The sequence below is a fragment of the Pleuronectes platessa genome, chromosome 3 (genome assembly GCF_947347685.1).
Source record: "Pleuronectes platessa chromosome 3, fPlePla1.1, whole genome shotgun sequence".
Classification (NCBI taxonomy): Eukaryota; Metazoa; Chordata; class Actinopteri; order Pleuronectiformes; family Pleuronectidae; genus Pleuronectes; species Pleuronectes platessa.
This window is the reverse complement of record NC_070628.1, coordinates 7,254,461-7,273,869: the sequence shown is the minus strand read 5'-3', so window position 1 is coordinate 7,273,869 and position 19,409 is coordinate 7,254,461. Positions and strand designations below refer to the sequence as shown.

At 42.8% G+C, this 19,409-nt stretch overlaps 2 protein-coding genes across 2 annotated transcripts; both read right to left on the bottom strand.

Annotated features, from left to right (window-relative positions):
• Positions 1 to 632: 632 nt before the first annotated feature.
• Positions 633 to 7,152, bottom strand: LOC128429634 (E3 ubiquitin/ISG15 ligase TRIM25). The gene is made up of 4 exons (XM_053415524.1): positions 5,390 to 7,152; positions 3,983 to 4,000; positions 3,624 to 3,637; positions 633 to 2,829 (listed from the first exon to the last, which is right to left on the bottom strand). The coding sequence occupies exons 1-4, from the start codon at positions 7,051 to 7,053 to the stop codon at positions 1,076 to 1,078; spliced, it is 3,450 nt and encodes a 1,149-aa protein (XP_053271499.1). The 5' UTR covers positions 7,054 to 7,152; the 3' UTR covers positions 633 to 1,075.
• Positions 7,153 to 8,137: 985 nt separating this feature from the next.
• LOC128429618 (tripartite motif-containing protein 16-like) lies at positions 8,138 to 9,866 on the bottom strand. Its single transcript, XM_053415523.1, has 3 exons — positions 9,315 to 9,866; positions 9,050 to 9,070; positions 8,138 to 8,785 (listed from the first exon to the last, which is right to left on the bottom strand). The coding sequence occupies exons 1-3, from the start codon at positions 9,864 to 9,866 to the stop codon at positions 8,195 to 8,197; spliced, it is 1,164 nt and encodes a 387-aa protein (XP_053271498.1). The 3' UTR covers positions 8,138 to 8,194.
• Positions 9,867 to 19,409: the final 9,543 nt, after the last annotated feature.

Sequence of the window (19,409 nt, the reverse complement as noted above, 5' to 3'; positions counted from 1 at the left end):
TTGTTTAACGGTGTTGTGCAGGCGCAGCGAGGAAATATGATAATGTCGATACAGGAACTAGTTTGATGCGTCAAAGTACAAAGAGTAATTTCAGGTTAAAAGAGTTCGATCACTAACTGATTGCTTAGATTAGTTGTCTAAGATAATTAGCTGCAGAATCGGGTTTTGATTCTCAGTGGGCTTGGTTGAATTAGCAGCATGAAATACTCCGCCCCCACTCGTTCGCTCAGAGAGACACAGTGAGATCGGAGCTGGTTCCCGTGAAGCAGCCGGTCAGTGACAAGTTCAAACAATAGTACGATGAAGCCTGTCCAGCTCTTGGGTTCACAGTGAATGAAGGAGGACATGAGGAGAGACCAGTGTGTATTTTAGGTCTGAAAACTCTGGCAGCTGACAGTATGAGACCCAACTACTTAAGAAGACACTTAGAAACATTACACCCCAGTCACATGCATCTGTTCTTTTTTGTTGAGCTTTATCATCATTGTAAATAACTTTCTCTATTTTTGAGAAAGTACAGACTGAGGGAGGAATGTAGTGATAAATGTCACCAAAAGTACTTAAATTCATTTGAATTTAAGCAAAGTTCTTGCACTATTCTTTGAATAAAAAGTGGCATATGTCACAAAAAGTTGTTAGAAAAAGGTTTTTTATTTTCACATCAGCAATTCCTGAAAGCAATGTGAACACATACCCATTTGTGTCATAATTTTGTTAGGGCAGGGGAGCGGGTGGGGCATGAAAAATATTCTAGCTCCAAAGTGGGGCATGACAGTACCACTGCTCTAATGCTAGTGGATGACTGGTATAAAACACTGGTATAAAACACACAACTACCATTCAGTGATATCAGTTAGAAATGTGATGAAGCTCTTAGTTTGTAACATCTAAACTCTTGAGAAGCAAACAGCTCAGATCTCTTTCACAGATTAACATACTGGAAACACTGAGTATCTGAGATGACCAACAGCCAAATGCACGGTAAAGCTGTTCTCTGGCTGTGTTCATTCATGGTCTGAGTTCTTAATGAGTGATATCCATTTATCCACGCCATGTAATGGTGAGAGATGTGATGCTATTTGAGTTTACAGAACTCAGCTGTGTCTCCATCATAACAAACCCTAACTCCAGCATAGAGAGGCTGAGTGAATGTGGTCTGGACTCTGTGGAGGAGAGTCATGGTGTCAGAGACTCTGTAGAAGGACAGAACACCTGCACTGTGATCCAGGTACACTCCTACTCTGGAGGACAAAGGACCTGACACTGGAGTGTTGATGTTGTTGTAATAAAAGTTATCACCGTTCACATCACAATTTAACATCCAGGATTTATCATTGTATCCAAATCCACATTCATGTGAGTTTCCTGCTCTGCTGATATTCTTGTATGAAACTGCTACACTAACTTCTCCTATCATCCCCACCTCCACCTCCCAGTAACAACGTCCAGTCAGACTCTCTCTACTCAGGACCTGAAGCCAGTAAGTGAATCTGTCTTGGTGATCAGAATAAGACTGTACTTTACTCATACATGTCACTTTTGTGTTTCTCTCAGATAATAACAGACATTTGTGTGCTGTGTTTGGATCCAGTGTGATATCCTGTGAATATGTGAAGAAGTCAGCTCTGGTCTTGGGCTCTGGTTGTGGCAGTAAAACACCAACTTGAGACACAATCTGTAAAATCTTTATCTCTGTCTCACTCAGAATGTCCTGTAGTTGACCTCTGACCTTTGACACAGCTGCTGTCACGTCCTCAAAGTTCCTCAGAGGACGGATCCTGATGCTGGAGTGTGTAGATTCACTGAGTGGTGACATTGAGGGGTATTTGTGTAGAAACTGGTTGTGGTCCTCTGTGTCTGAGAGCTGCTTCAGTTCACGGTCTTTCCTCTTCAGCTCAGTGATCTCCTGCTCCAGTCTCTCCTGAAGCTCTCTGACTCGTCTCACTTCAGTTTGCTGCTGGTATCTGATCTGTTTCTTCACATCAGAGCTTCTCTTCTCCAGCAGACGGATCAGCTCAGTGAAGATCTTCTCACTGTCCTTCACTACTTTATCAGCAGAGCCATTGATGGCCTTCTCCTCCTGTTGAAGCAGCTTCACATCTTTCTCTGTGTCCTGGACTCTCTGCTGGATTGTTTGTCTCCTCAGCCCGAGCTCTCTCTGCCTCTCAGTCCTTTCTGCTGCAGCTGTAACTGTGTCGTGGTCTTTATGTTCCTCCACCGAGCAGAGGTAACAGATACACTGCTGATCAGTGCGGCAGAACATCTTCATCACCTCGTCGTGACGAGAGCAGATGTTCTCCTGGAGCTTCTCTGAGGGCTCCACCAGCTTGTGCTTCTTAAATGGAGCTGACTGAAAATGAGGCTGGAGGTGTTTTTCACAATAAGAGACCAAACAAACCAAACAGGACTTGAGAGCTTTCAGTTTTCTCCCCGTGCAGAAATCACAGGCCACATCTTCAGGTCCAGCATAGCAGTGTTCAGCAGGAGCAGCTTGGAGTCCAGTCTTCTTCAGCTCCTCCACTAAATCAGCCAACACGGTGCTTTTCAGCAGGACAGGCCTCGGTGTGAAGGTCTGTCTACACTGAGGGCAGCTGTAGCTTCCTCTCTCCTCCCCATTGTCCCAGTGGGTGTTGATGCACCTCAGACAGTAGCTGTGTCCACAGACAGTAGTCACCGGATCCTTCAGTAGTTCCAGACAGATCGAACAGCAGAATCTTTCTCTGTACAGTTGATTTTCAGGCTGCGCCATTTCTGCTGGTGCCAGTGACTGTAGAATGGATCCCCTTCCTCTGAACGGAAACAGATATCTGCTTCTCCCCCTCTCGTTCACTTGCAGCAGTTACGTATCCCTCCCAGTTCACTGCTTGTTGTTCACTGGTCCTTATGTTAGGGCCCTAGAAAAGGGGAAAGGACAGGAATGAAAGGGACACTGTGTTTGCTGGCTTCACGTTCCAAGTCTAATGCATTAACAAATATAGAGACGTTGCAATTTCAGAATTTACAGCAAATCTCACACAAATCAGGAAAATCTGAATATGAAATATACAAATGTGGCATCTCTGAATAAACAACATAATACACACATTGACAACATTCACCCAAACAACAGTAACGCCTCCACCACACACACACACACACACACACACACACACACACACACACACACACACACACACACACACACACACACACACACACACACACACACACACACACACACACACACACACACACACACACACACACACACACACACACGCACACACACGGGGGCTGCCCGCACATCCGGACCAGGCGCGCGCCCACCCAGCAGGCATGGCGAATCGGGCTAGCTTCCTCACGGTCAAACTTTCTAAACCCACCTCTCAAAACCCCGTGTAAACAAATATCCCTCCACCAGCGCTCTCCCCCACGACCTGTAACACACAGCGCAAGCTTGCAGCCCCCATATTACAACACCTGTCCTTACCTGGAGAAGGGGACAGGCCAGAAATGACACGGACACCGTGTTTGCTGTCTTCACGTCCGAGTGTGATTAACGAGCCACCCCCTCTAACTGTCCAAACCCGGAAGCCCAGTGTGAAAACAACCCGAAGACCAAAGCAACAGATCGCAGACGTCACCGATGATTCCAGCCCTGCAAACATGATTAGAAAACGACTCATCCACCACACTTACCCTTGCGCACATTTGACGGGAGGAGACACAGACATGTCCTGACTGGGAGGAGCTGGCTGTGTTTGAGGAAGAAGTTGCTGGTTTTTCAGGACTTAGTGCATTTCACAGCGGCCTCTATACACCTGGTGTTAAGAGGAGCTTTCAGTGAGAGGCAGAGTGTGGTTTCCTTCATTCACAACATACAGTAACAATTAAAGTCAAATCAAATAGATGTATTTAATAATAATAAATTACATCTTTATTTATAAAGCACATCTCAAAACTAATAAAGAAAAACTCTTAAAAATAACAAATACAAACTCACTCATAGAAGAATGAAAAACTAAAAAAGTAGAATAAAGGATAAGTTAAGGTTAATGTCGTCTTTACTGTCCCCCAGGGGTCATTTGGGGTTTATGGGGGATGCACTTGCAGGACTCATGTTCCAAATGACTCTGGACTATGCTTCAACTGTGCGATCGACATCCAAAACTTTCTGACACTTCAGAAATTCATCTGATCGCTCCCCCCCCCCCAACGGTTCACTGCTCACAAACGTGTGATGGAGCTGAAATTCAGTCAGCTGATTTCTGTCAAACGGTAATGTCGATGCAGGAATTAGTGTGATGTGGCTTTTAAATGTAGCAAAGTGCGAAGAGTAACTTATGTTTAAAAGAGTTTGATCACTAAATGTTTGCTTGTGTTTTCAATGTAATTGCTATTTTCCTCCAACTTTACATGAGTGGTTTCGTTGTCTAAGATAATTAGCTGCAGAATCGGGTGTTGACTCTCAGTGGGATTGGTTGAATTGCACTGCGTTCGCTGGGTCACTTAGTGTTTACATAAAAAAAATCTGAGTAAAATGTTATTTTTAAAGCTTTATTCAAACATCATGGTTAAATGTCATCATCCTCTAATGCTAGTGGATGACTGGTATAATACACACAGATAAGTACCATTCAGTGATATCAGGCTGAAGTGTGATGAAGCTCTTAGTTTGTATCATTTGAACTCTTGAGTAGCAAACAGCTCAGATGTATTTTTTTTTCCAGATTATCATACTGGAAACAGTGAGTATCTGAGATGACAGACAGCAAAGACCAGGAAATGCACGGTAATGTCAGGGGTGAGGTGGAACAGTAGGACCCAAACACAGAGTATAATCAAGGATTGAATCTTAAATTAACAAAGTCTATAAGGGACAAAAAAAAAAAAAAACACTAAAGGGAGAAACGGGAGAAACAAAAACACAAGGAAGAAAACACAGGAAACTTATACAGGGGAGGCAGAGGTGCAGGAGACACAGGATACCGAGACACGGGAGATCACCATGGTACAACAAATGATCTGACGAGGACAAAGGGAAGCACAGAGGCTTATATACACACACAGGAAATGCAGGGGCAATTGAAAATAGGTGTAACACATGAGGACTGGTGCAGACAATCACAGACAGGAAGTGAAGACAGAAATACACACAAGGAACAGAGACTACAAAATAAAACAGGAAACAGAAACACCGAGTGTTGAAACATGGAAACAACTCGAAAATACACAGCAGAGATTTACTAAATAAACATAAAAATACTTTTGCAATTAGGATGAAAAATATAAACTCAAATGCCAGACCGTGACAGCTAAAGCTGTTCTCTGGCTGTGTTCATTGATTGTCTGAGTTCTTGCCGAGTGATATCCATTTCTCCACACCATGTAATGGTGAGAGATGTGATGCTATTTGAGTTTAAAGAACGCAGCTGTGTCTCCCTCATTACAAACCCTAACTCCTGCATAGAGAGGCTGAGTGAATGTGGTCTGGACTCTGTGGAGGAGAGTCATGGTGTCAGAGACTCTGTAGAAGGACAGAACACCTGCACTGTGATCCAGGTACACTCCTACTCTGGAGGACACAGGACCTGACACTGGAGTGTTGATGCTGTTGTAATAAAAGTTATAACTGTTTCCATCACAATAAACCATCCAAGATTTATCATTGTATCCAAATACACATTCAAGTGAGTTTCCTGCTCTGCTGATATTATTGTACGTGACTGCTACACCTCCAGCACTCACCTCCATCTCCCAGTAACAACGTCCAGTCAGACTCTCTCTACTCAGGACCTGAGACCAACCAGTGAATCTTTCTGGGTGATCAGAATAAGACTGTTCTTCTCTCATACGTGTTACTTTTCTGTTTCCCTCAGATAATAACAGCAGTTTGTGTGCTGTGTTTGGATCCAGTGTAATTTCCTGTGGATATTTGAAGAAGTCAGCTCTGGTCTTGGGCTCTGGTTGTGGCAGTAAAACATCCACTTGAGACACAATCTGAAAAATCTTTGTCTCTGTCTCAATCAGAATGTCCTGTAGTTGACCTCTGACCTGCGACACAGCTGCTGTCACGTCCTCAAAGTACCTCAGAGGACGGATCCTGATGCTGGAGTGTGTAGATTCACTGAGTGGTGACAGTGAGGGGTAGTTGTGTAGAAACTGGTTGTGGTCCTCTGTGTCTAAGAGCTGCTTCAGTTCATGGTCTTTCCTCTTCAGCTCAGTGATCTCCTGCTCCAGTTTCTCCTGAAGCTCTCTGAGTCGACTCACTTCAGTTTGCTGCTGGGATCTGATCTGCTGCTTCACACCAGAGCTTCTTTTCTCCAGCAGACGGATCAGCTCAGTGAAGATCTTCTCACTGTCCTTCACTACTTTATCAGCAGAGCCATTGATGGCCTTCTCCTCCTGTTGAAGCAGCTTCACATCTTTCTCTCTGTCCTGGACTCTCTGCTGGATTGTTTGTCTCCTCAGCCCGAGCTCTCTCTGCCTCTCGGTCCTTTCTGCTGCAGCTGTAACTGTGTCGTGGTCTTTATGTTCATCCACAGAGCAGAGGTAACAGATACACTGCTGATCAGTGCGGCAGAACATCTTCATCACCTCATCGTGACGAGAGCAGATGTTCTCCTGGAGCTTCTCCGAGGGCTCCACAAGCTTGTGCTTCTTAAATGGAGGTGACTGAAAATGAGGCTGGAGGTGTTTTTCACAATAAGAGTCCAAACAAACCAAACAGGACTTGAGAGCTTTCAGTTTTCTCCCAGTGCAGAAATCACAGGCAACATCTTCAGGTCCAGCATAGCAGTGATCAGCAGGAGCAGCTTGGAGTCCAGTCTTCTTCAGCTCCTCCACTAAATCAGCTAACACGGTGCTTTTCAGCAGGACAGGCCTCGGTGTGAAGGTCTGTCTACACTGAGGGCAGCTGTAGCTTCCTCTCTCCTCCTCTTTGTCCCAGTGGGTGTTGATACAGCTCAGACAGTAGCTGTGTCCACAGACAGTAGTCACCGGATCCTTCAGTAGTTCCAGACAGATCGAACAGCAGAATCTTTCTCTGTACAGTTGATTTTCTTTCTGCGCCATTTCAGCTGGTGCCAGTGACTGTAGAATAGATTCACTTCCTCTGAACAGAAATAGATCTCTGCTCCTCCCCCTCTCATGCAAAACCTGCAGTGGCTCACATCCCAAAGTCCACACCTTGTTGTTCACTGGTTCTTACACTGACACACCTGTGAAGGGAGGAGACAGAGTCATATCCTGACTGGGAGGAGCTGGTTGTGTTTGAGGAAGAAGTTGTTGGTTTTTCAGGACTTACTGCATTTCATAGCGGCCTGTTCTTACCTGTTGTTAAGGGGAGCTTTCAGTTAGAGGCAGAGTGTGGTTTCCTTCAATCACAACATACAGGAACAATTAAAGTCAAATCTAATAGATGCATTTAATAATAATAAATCACAACTTTATTAATAAAGCACATCTCAAAACATATAAAGAAAAACATGTAAAAATAACAACTACAAACTCACTCCTAGAAGATGAAAAACTAAAAAAGTAGAATGAAGGATAAGTTAAGGTTAAGTTTGTCTTTACTGTCCCGAGGGGCCATTTGGGGTTTCTGGGGGATGCACTTGCAGCAGTCATGTTCCCATTGACTCGTGACTATGCTTCAACTTTGCGATCGACAGCCAAGACTTTCTGACACTTCAGAAAATCATCTGATCGCTCCCCCCCCCTCCCCCAACGGTTCACTGCTCGACAAACGTGTGATGGAGCTGAAATTCAGTCAGTGAATGATTTCTGTCAAATTATAATGTTGATGCAGGAATAAGTGATATGTGGCTTTTAAATGTAGCAAAGTACGAAGAGTAACTTATGTTTAAAAGAGTTCGATCACTAAATGATTGTTCTTTTAAAAGCCTTATTCAAAACATAATGATTAAATGTCATCATCCTCTAGTGCTAGTGGATGAATGTTATAATACACACACAGATAACTACCTTTCAGTGATTTCAGGCTGAAATGTGATGAAGCTCTTAGTTTGTAACATTTAAACTCTTGAGTAGCAAACAGCTCAGATCTTTTTTCTAGAATAACATACTGGAAACCGTGAAGTTCTGAAATGACAGACAGCCAAATGCACGTTAAAGCTGTTTTCTGCCTGTGTGTCTGAGTTCTTGCTGAGTGATATCCATTTCTCCACGCCATGTATTGGTGAGAGATGTGATGCTATTTGAGTTTACAGAGCTCAGCTGTGTCTCCATTCTTACAAACCCTAACTCCAGCATAGAGAGGCTGAGTGAATGTGGTCTGGACTCTGTGGAGGAGAGTCATGGTGTCAGAGACTCTGTAGAAGGACAGAACACCTGCACTGTGATCCAGGTACACTCCTACTCTGGAGGACACAGGACCTGACACTGGAATGTTGATGTTGTTGTAATAAAAGTTATAACTGTTTCCATCACAATAAACCATCCAAGATTTATCATTGTATCCAAATACACATCCAAGTGAGTTTCCTGCTCTGCTGATATTCTTGTATATGACTGCTACACCTCCTGCTCTCATCTCCATCTCCCAGTAACAACGTCCAGTCAGACTCTCTCTACTCAGGACCTGAAGCCAGTAAGTGAATCTGTCTGGGTGATCAGAATAAGACTGTTCTTCTCTCATACGTGTTACTTTTCTGTTTCCCTCAGATAATAACATATGTTTGTGTGCTGTTTTTGGATCCAGTGTGTTTTCCTGTGGATATTTTAAGAAGTCAGTTCTTGTCTCTGGCTCTGGTTGTGGCAGTAAAACATCCACTTGAGACACAATCTGTAAAATCTTTGTCTCTGTCTTACTCAGAATGTCCTGTAGTTGACCTCTGACCTGTGACACAGCTGCTGTCACGTCCTCAAAGTTCCTCAGAGGACGGATCCTGATGCTGGATGAGTGTATAGTTTCACTGAGTGGTGACAGTGAGGGGTAGTTGTGTAGAAACTGGTTGTGATCCTCTGTGTCTAAGAATTGCTTCAGTTCATGGTCTTTCATCTTCAGGTCAGTGATCTCCTGCTCCAGTCTCTCCTGAAGCTCTCTGACTCGACTCACTTCAGTTTGCTGCTGGGATCTGATCTGCTGCTTCACACCAGAGCTTCTTTTCATCAGCAGACGGATCAGCTCATTGAAGATCTTCTCATTGTCCTTGCTTTAGGAGGAGGCCGTCATCAGCAGAGCCGATGACGGCCTCCTCCTCCTGTTGAAGCAGCTTCATGTCTTACTCTCTGCCCTGGACTCCCTGCTGGATTTTGTGTCTCCTAAACCTGAGCCTTCTCTGCCTCTCAGTCCTTTCTGCTGCAGCTGTAACTGTGTCGTGGTCTTTATCCATAGAGCAGAGATATGAGATACACTGCTGATCAGTGCGGCAGAACATCTTCATCACCTCGTCGTGACGAGAGCAGATGTTCTTCTGGAACTTCTCCGAGGGCTCCACCAGCTTGTGCTTCTTAAATGGAGCTGACTGAAGATGAGGCTGGAGGTGTTTTTCACAATAAGAGACCAAACAAACCAAACAGGACTTAAGAGCTTTCAGTTTTCTCCCAGTGCAGAAATCACAGGCCATATCTTCAGGTCCAGCATAGCAGTGATCAGCAGGAGCAGCTTGGAGTCCAGTCTTCTTCAGCTCCTCCACTAAATCAGCTAACACGGTGTTTTTCTCCAGGACAGGCCTCGGCGTGAAGGTCTGTCTACACTGAGGGCAGCTGTAGCTTCCTCTCTCCTCATCTTTGTCCCAGTGGGTGTTAATACAGCTCAGACAGTAGCTGTGTCCACAGACAGTAGTCACCGGATCCTTCAATAGTTCCAGACAGATCGAACAGCAGAATCTTTCTCTGTCCAGTTGATTTTTATGCTGCGCCATTTCAGCTTGTGCCAGAGACTGTAGAACAGTTTCACTTCCTCTGAACATAAACAGATCTCTGGTCCTCCCTCTCTCGTTCAGTGACTCATCTTGCCACAGTGCACAGCTTGTTGTTCACTGGTTCTAACACTGACACACCTGGGAAGGGAGGAGACACAGACAAAGCCTGATGGGGAGGAGCTGGTTGTGTTTGAGGAAGAAGTTGTTGGTTTTTTCAGGACTTACTGCATTTCACAGTGGCCTGTTCACACCTGTTGTTAAGAGTTTAGTTCAACTAACTTGGTGCCACCTGACAAGCACAACAAAGAACAGTCCTGATCTGATGTGAGTCCTCTTCATGGTATAAACTTAAAGTGAATTTAACACAGTCTATTAATATATAAAGTAATCCAGAAATGGACATCCGTAAATATTCATAATTCCCATGTCCTACCAGATATATTTGATCAGACAGACAGATAGATACTGTAGATAGATAGATAGATAGATAGATAGATGGACAGATGGACAGATGGACGTCCAAACTTCCCCTTAGTGATACAGCTTTTAGTCAATAGCTCCAGATTATGAGTTGGAAGAACTCAGTGACCACCTGAGAAGCACCAGTGGTAAAACACATCAGCTTCCATTTTCTGCTCATGCAATCCCATCATTCCCAACACCTAATTTCATCTCATGGGCATCTGCCTCACCGTGACACAGACTTTCCAATAGATCTGCACTAACACTGTTGTCAGGATTTTGCATTGCTACTTAGCTCCCGGTGGCAAACACGTCCTGGCACACTTACGGTCGGTCACAGGGCACCGACAACAACTTGTCTTTCCTCTGCAGCCTTCACGTCCGACTGCTCTGAAGCCATAACTCAGGGAAGAGGAGATGAGGGAAATGTTTTACTGGACAGGAACAGAATTCACTTGAAGTCATCTTATCACCACCGTTATTTATGTGAACTACTGATTGATGATATATGATGTGCTGCATCATGTGTCCTGTATAGAGCATTTCTTTTTCTTTTAGTGTGAACGCACACATTTAATGTGACATGTTGACTTGATATGAAAACCTAGATTGCATAAATTTGTATCTTCAGAAATCCTAATCAGTGCAAATGGTTTTGTATTGTTATGTCGTAGATCAGTGACAAGAGAAAAGAATGAAGTGACCTTGAATAGGAGTCACAACGTTCTTCTTCTTCATTGTTCGTTTCTCTTTTTTCTGACAAGAAGAGCAATGGTTTATTTATCATTGGGTGTTAAAGCTTTAACATCGTAGACTGTTAAAACATTTTGGCTGCTCAAAAGTGCAGCCAAAGTATATTGATCACTGCCTGGTGGCTGGCTGCTAACCCTGCCTCCTTCATGTCTATTGGATATGACTCAGACTTTAAAGAAAAAAATACAAGTCAAATACGTTTTTTCTCAAAGATAGTTTCTGTAATTTACATTTATCTCAAAAAAGAAATCTTTAAAACCTGTTGCCTGCATCACTTCATCCAACGGTTTGCTAGGTTTAGGGTCAGCCTCTATTACCACTGCTACATTTAGCTGAATTCCTGATTAGCACAGGTTTGCTCTGCAAGGATAAGTACAGTAAAGCTCGGGTCGCAAGTTTTTGTCTGAACCCGTTTGAGCTTGAGAGAAAACTCAGCTGACCCGAAACCCGACAAGTGTCCTTGTTTTTGTGTTGGAACCAGGCCCAAGCCCAACGTTTTCAAGTACTACAGGCACCTGCGGAGGAAAAACTGAAGTAGGTAGTGTCGTTGCGTGTTCGCTTATCCTAAATATGTGAAGAGACGGACTGGTCTTATTCAAGTATTATTTAGAAGCAATGAAAAGGTATGAAAAGGTACAGCAAAATAATGGGCATCCAACACACTACCCCGGCACTCTAGCGGGGAAGTCTTGAGTAGCATCAAAACACATCAAACAGTAATGTTATAACAGTAGGTAGAACCGGATTGGTCAATAACGAGGGGAAGTCTTCCTTGGTTCTTCCTCGATAGTGCGCAGGTTTAGTCCACCATCTTGGCATTGGAAAAAATAATATTGTGTTCCTGCTTTATCAAAACAATGTCACTCAGACCTCTTATCAAGACAGGTGTGAGACTGACACATTTCTAGCTAATTTCAAGATATAACACTAAGAAGAAAAGGTTATTATAAATCATTTGTGTGAAGGCCTTATATCTGACCCAAACTGTTCCTCCCCCAACCAATCTTTATTGTGTAGAGTTTCAGTCAGACACACAGACCAGCTAAAATTTAAAATCCCAACAGTAGCTTAGAAAACATGAAAGAACCCAACCAAGACCCGGCCGGTCAGGTCCCCACAGACACAGGCTGGGTGTCCACACTCTAAACTTGGTCGTTGTGGACCACACTCCAAATCCATTTGGAGAAAGAGACAGTTTTATAATAGGCATAAACACTAGTTTTTAGTTGAGTCATGTACTTTCTCACATGAACAGTATGTTACGAGAGTAATCTGTTGAGTGCAGCTCTTTCCTTATTGCACTCATGCATTCAAGGGGATCATACAAACCCGGAGAAGATAGGGCAGGGAGATGGGAAGACAGGAAGTTTGGCTGAGTGTGCACTCGGCTCATTTGCCGGATTTATTCAGGTTCATGCAATTTATCAGGGTCAGTTTTGCACGGGGGGAAATTCGTAGGTCTGAAAAGTGGCTGCCAATTAGCATATATATATATATATATATTAACGAATGGTTGTGGAGGGAAAGAGAAAATTTAATTAACTGCCTCAATAGATATCACCATGACAGCACAAAAAAAACGTATGACAAAAGAAATTATGCCGTTGAAATCCCTGTAAAAAAATATGAAATATCTTCCAAGGCAGGAGATAGGAGCAGCAGTAATAACTTTTTTATTGCACCAAACAAGGAGCGTGTTGGGAACAGAGGTTCTTCGGTCATTAAGTTTGAGCTTCACGTTCACTGAGCTGCTGATAATGTGCTGTGGTCAATGCGCTTTAGCGGCTCTAGATTTCTTTTTAAATACTCAATCCATTTTACGTCTTTATATTTCTTCTTCATTTCCTTACATGGTTGTTTTCATGATTGCATTGGTATAACAAACCTTGTTATACATACAGACACAGCTGCAGTTACTGAGCCCCCGCCTCCATAGATCAAATGCATGTGCAGATCTATCCCCACTTATGTGAAGTAGTCATTGAGAAGTATGGATGACAGATGTTGAGTATTCCTCAGTTTGCTACAGTGAGAAATAACCACAAGGACAATACTCAAGCATTTTCTACTGGGCAACGTTATTATATATTCTATCTTCTATGTATAGTCTACTTTTATATATGGTATCCTGAAATATTGGTTTCCATATACACTCAAACCAAGGCAACCCTTCATAGTGAGTTTTTCGCTTTTCTGATATTTTCTGATACATGTTAAATAGATTTTTCTCAAAAATGATCTCTCTCATTTCAGGAAGTTCTCCTCACTCTGTTTGAAAAGTGATTGACATCTGAGACTGACTCTTGATAGGACTCTGATCCAGCAGCAACATCCCCTTATTTCACCTGCGCAGACTCCAAATGTTCAAGATGGCAGCGTTCATATCTGGGACATTTCGGCTTTATCTCTCGATAGTGGGGTTGTTTATATCCTTATACACGGACTTTGCTTGAATCAATCATCATACATCCACGTCCTTTGAAGACACAACTACAATCATGTAGCTGACGTCCATGTGGAACACAAAGATGATGTTTTGACTGAATATAATTTTGGTGGAAATTGTGTTTCCTTCAAAGCAAGTTCAAAGACAATAGGGCTGATATTTTTACTTTCACTTGAGTCTTCCTGCCACAATCTCACAAACAAACAAACCTCTGATGTATTTTAGCCAAAGGGGGAAATTGTTTGATTTGTGAATCTGGGACGTAAATAGCAATTGACAAATGGCGAATTGAATTGATTTGATTTATCTCTGTGTGTATGTGTGTGTGGTATCTGGCTGCAAGAGAGTGGAGGGTGCATGTGAGGAGCGGAGAGAGGGAGGGAGGGAAATAATTCTGGAACGTGCCTGGGAAACACCTCTATTTATAGCCCTTCTCTCCTGAGAGCAGAGCAGAAGCATGAGCTGAATGATTTTGGGCGGAGAGAGTGGGAGTGCAGTCGGGGGGGGGGGATATACAAGTAAATAAAAGTACTTTTATTTTTAGCCGCGCCGCATTCATACATTTATGAACATATGAAGTGAATGAAATGAATTGTGCCGTTTATTGCCTTCAGCATAATCCCGCTCCTTGCTTTGGTTGCTGCTTGGCTTGTTTGCAAATGGTAAACAAGAGGTATCGGTGTGGTAAAACATATCAGCTGGAGCAGGTTAAGATTCGTATGTAAGTTTAAAGAAAATACGAATCAGGCTTGTTTGTGTGCGTGTGTTTGTGACTGTGTGCGTGTGTTTTTGTGTGTTTGTGTGCTGGCGGGTTTTGCCCACGTCTCTGAGACTGACAGTTGGTGTGTTGCTCTGCTGTAGAATATCCTGGAATGACTTGCCTTTCGGGGGTTTGTGGACTTATGAAGCAAAAACGTGACTGAGTAGTCAGTGCCTCACGACTGAATGGAGAGGAGGGGGGGGGGGGGAGGAGGACAGATGAGAAGAGATAGGGAATGATATGAATGAGGGAGCAGGTAGGAGGAAGAATGGAGAGAGGGGGAGAAAAGGAGACATAAAGTCGGGGAGGGAGAAAGAGAGAAAAAAACAAAACACCAACTCTTTAACAAAGACGGCGGGAGACAGAGCGAAGCTCGCGTGGGAGAGGAGGGAGCGAGCTGTGGAGGCTGGGTCGGTCACGTGTGGCGCTTTTCAATTTGCCAAATCCCGTGGCACCATTGTGGCTAAAAATAAACCAGCCTATAAATAGAGACCCGTGTGTTTTTACCATCTGAAGGACAAAACATTGACGGTGTTGTTTAATCTCATATCTATTTCTTATCCCCCGTAAAATAATCTGCCTCAAACAAAATGATTCAAAAATACCTGTCAGCATGAGGAGATCTGTGGCTTTCACGCTGCATTTTTTCTATCAGGTTCCTGCCGGGTATCTGAAGATGTGTTACCCAAGGGTGAAAGATATTATGTTGACAGTTTAAAATTGCTTTTCCATTTTGACATTTGACTTCAACTTCCCAAGTTTCACTCTGTGCAGGAGCAGCAGCACAGCACAGGGTAGATGGTAAATGGGGAAAAAAGTCAAAACTACATTCAAAGCTAAATATATTCTATTTGTATATATGCAAAATTCAGCCAAGCAAATACAGAGGAGGTTGTTTTTTGTCTTTGATGTTCAAAGCCTGAAAGACCTAAATTATTTTGGAAATTTCAAGAAACAGTATTTATTAAATTTTGTATTTACTTTACCAACAAACAAGGAAAACATCACTGTCAAATATGGCATGAAAACTGCAGATTTCCTCTGCATCATGATCCATCTGTCCAGTGTCCGTTCACTTCCTCCATCTCTTCAAAATAAATATTCCCAACAAAATTAAACTTGGGTGTGGAGATATGATATTTTGATTTAGAATAACTTGTTTTTAAAAGGAAGCTACGTGAACCATATCTTAACGTAACTTCAACCAACACAAAAGAGCTCGACTAAGTCTCACATATGGTCTATGACACATGAAACTAATTGCCCAGATTCCCCCCCAAGCTTAACAAGAATAGGTTGAAGTTGTTGTGGTCGTGCAAATGGACGGCAGCTGATACCACAGGTGTTTTTATTATACTTCTTTCCTGTCTGCCTGAAGAAGCTAATTTGCATTGGAGGGGACATGGATATCCGAACATTATGCTGAACATAGTGGCTGAATAGAGTCCATGCTGGACATTGATAGGAGCTCATCATGAATGCCAGTTATATTTCAGATTCATGTTTCATACAATTTATATTCAAATCCCACAGGGTTTAAATGAAAAGTTAGAATGTTTTGACATTTGAGTGGTCTACTGGATTATATTTGTTGATAATAACAGTTTTTAGTAGCCTGGATGCCAGACGAACTTAGCCCCGCCCACAACATTTTAGGTCGGCAGTTCGGTCTGGAGTCGCTCCGTTGAGGAAAAATTATGCCCGACTGGGCCAATCAGATTGTCAGGGCGGGCTTTATACGATGATTGACAGATGAGCAACGGTAACGTAATCAACCACATCATCAAAGTGCCCTCGGGTTGAATTCGTTTTCAACAAACATGCCTGCCGCTGGCGAGCTGAGATGTGTAGATGCTGCCATTGAGTCTGTTTTAGAAGACATCAACAGCGCATTCATTTTGAAAGAGGAACACAGAACGTGGAGGCGACGCCAAAGCACCGCGCTAATCCCTATCGCCCCGGCACTTGGCTGTTCACAACGGACACTGAAGCGACGCTGAACTGCCGGGCAGCGCTAATAATATCACCCGTTGATCCAGTAGATCGCTGCACGGCTTTGTGCCGGTCACACCGGAGGCTGAAGCACCATGCTGCGCCAAGGCTGCCTCGCGGTGCTTCAGCCTCCGGTGTGACCGGCACAAAATTTTAACATGGGAGTGGATGGGAGCCAGCTGTTATTTAAGGCTTGGCGCTGCGCTGAAGCGTCCGGTGTGAACCCGGCGTTAGTAAATAACTCACAATGCGTTGCTTAGCATACGTCACATACTACGTTGCTCTGATTGGTTGTAGGTCTATCCAATTGAGCGAAGAAGAATTATACTTCCTGGTCAGTTGAAACACGCCCCATAATCACAGCCCAATGGAGAATAACTAGAATTAACTAGAACTAGAATTGTGAGTCTGACAACGTCAGGCTAAGTTTTTAGAGGTAATTTCAACAACAGTGGTATTTTCTAATTTGTTGTGGTTGTCTCTAAACATTCACAGATGGAGATTGGTATGTAGCCACCTGAGAAATTTGCTTAAAAATGAAAATTGACAGAACACAGAATTTGTTGATTTTGCCATTTTTGCGAGCGTGGCTTTGTCAAGTGAAAATAGCTCGGTCCTTCCAGGAGAAAGCGGCAACTTTTTTAATAACTTCAACAGCAATTTGGTCTTTAGCAACAGAGACGACGGTGGTAACAGGTAAAGAACCATGTCCCACTGATTCATCACTTTGGCAACGTGTGTTCGACAAGGGGATAGAAAACGTTATGTTGATAAGCACAGCTCTTAATTACAGCTTCTGCAGACATATTTCTTAAATTTACATATGAAGAGGCAACATATAACAGAATGCTCAAGCTTTTTATATCAGATGTTTAGTCATTACATTGGGGTGAAGAATTTAATTGTGCAATATCTGCTGCAAAGTGACAGATTCAGCCCCCCCCACCTCCTCGTAAGGCCGACCTCGTCACTCTTCCCACTGCATCACGTGACTTCCTTCTTTATTCATGTCATAATTATAACGGTGGCTCAAGGTCCCCCAACAATAAAACATAACTGTGGGTTGTAATAAACTGCAGCACAGATATCCATTCGCTCTTTTATTACAAGACGTGTCTCCATTAAAGATGTGACAACAGGAAGTGGATTCCAATACAATCCATCTCTGATCAACTGTAATCTTCAAAGAGCAAACAGTTTAATGGTAAGAGCTAAATTTAGATATGTGTACAGTTTCAGAGGACGTCTGAAATGCTTTGTTTGAAATGAAAGATTCTTCATCAACGTGCAAAGTTAAAATCGTGACTTTATGGTGATGCACGAGAAGCACAGGGGAACGTGAAACCTTAGATTAATACTGCATGTTACCTTTTGTGGAGTTAGGTTTTTAGTTGCTAAGAAACTATGTCTTATTAAAAAATAACAACCTGTCCACAACCAAACCACCAGTTCTGGGAAAAAGTTACCGAATCAGAAATATAAAAGAAAGGGCAGTCAAATGTAAGTGTATCTTATTCTAACATGAGTGATATTAAAAATGTTATTTCCCCACAGATATATATCTTTGAATTGTCGAGCGTGTGCTACTGCTTCACTTCCAGCTATTTCCCTCAAAGAGCCGTGAGATGTATTAATGTATTATTACTAGAATGCAAGAAATGAGAAGATTCTCAATCCCATTCTGGTTCACATTTTGTGGATTATTTGCATTACTGCGGATTTAGGGGCTTATTTAACAGATGAGCGCTGAACCCTTTAATGTGAAAAAAATATCTTGTCTGTCCAAAATAAGTGGTGCACTTCTCCTTATATAGAATTCCCAAAGCAATACTGCAGCCGTTCAGCCAGTTTCTGGAATTATACGTCTACGAAAGTTCGTACAACTCAAACTTCAAGCCCAGATCTCTTCCTAAATGACTTATAAGTTTGAATTTTGATGTTTTTTCATAGCAGCATTTTTAAAACTTATATATAACACCATGTTTATGCCATATTTAGATAATTTTACCCCGGTAGAACCAGAATCAATAAAATGAATCATATTTAATTGAATTTAATCACCTCCTGGCATATGTCACAGTTTTAATGAACCAAAAACTTATAGCCATTGAGTTGTTCTTCCAAAATATGGAAAAAAATGTGCAAAAGTGTTATGGGCTCCGTTATCTTATTTAATTATACCATCTGGCATGACCTGCTTTTTATGTGCGACACTACAGGCACTAATTTCATGAGTCAAGGTGCAGGGTGTGAAGCTCCGTGGAACGCAGTGCGCTCAGAGGGAGCAGAGGTGCTTTTGGTGTTTTTATGGCTGGAGGCACTGGAGGGGTGCAGATGATTCCCAGGTCTGCCCTCATGTGGAATTTGCGATCTGTGTGTGTTATGGTTTATGTAAGTCCTCCATGCAAGGAGTACGTACAGTGATGCATTATGACATAAGTGGATTACAGAATAACAAATGTGCCGTGATTTGTCTTAATGCATTTGCTGATTCAGATGCAGTTGAAAAAAATCCAGGCTCTGATCATTTCTACAAAAAAAAAAGAAAGAAAAATGCATACGTGTATTTGCGCATTTCTTCGTGTGCAGGTTTCATTGAAGGGAGGGAAACTGTTAAAAAAGAACTTAAGTTTGTATGAGTAATAATAACAATTTCACGCCCGGGGCAGACTGAGCCTGAGACACAACTCCGAACCCCACTGTGCAGCTTACTGTGGAGCAAAAGCAATCATCTCCCCGGTGACTGTGTGCCTGTGGACGTGAACACCATTATGAATGAACATGAACATGGCACGGCATCGACATGCGAGTTTGTGCACTGAGGCAAAGTACGAACGGGAGCCACAATGAATTACGCTTTGAAGTGCTTCATGAAGCTTGTGCACGCTCGTTTGTATCCTGTTTTATTTCATTTAATGTGACTGATGGATTTTTTAAGGATAATAATTGTCAAAACACACAAAACAGAGTGGGATGCTCCAAAATTTTAAAGGACTAGTTCAACAAATTGTGAAAGGTGCTCATAGAGTGAAGGTAAAAGACGGATGCTAAATTTCCACTTCATACCACCCAGACACGAATTTCGCCATCTTACGCTTTTGACGTCATTGTAGCAGTGACTGTTGTGTAT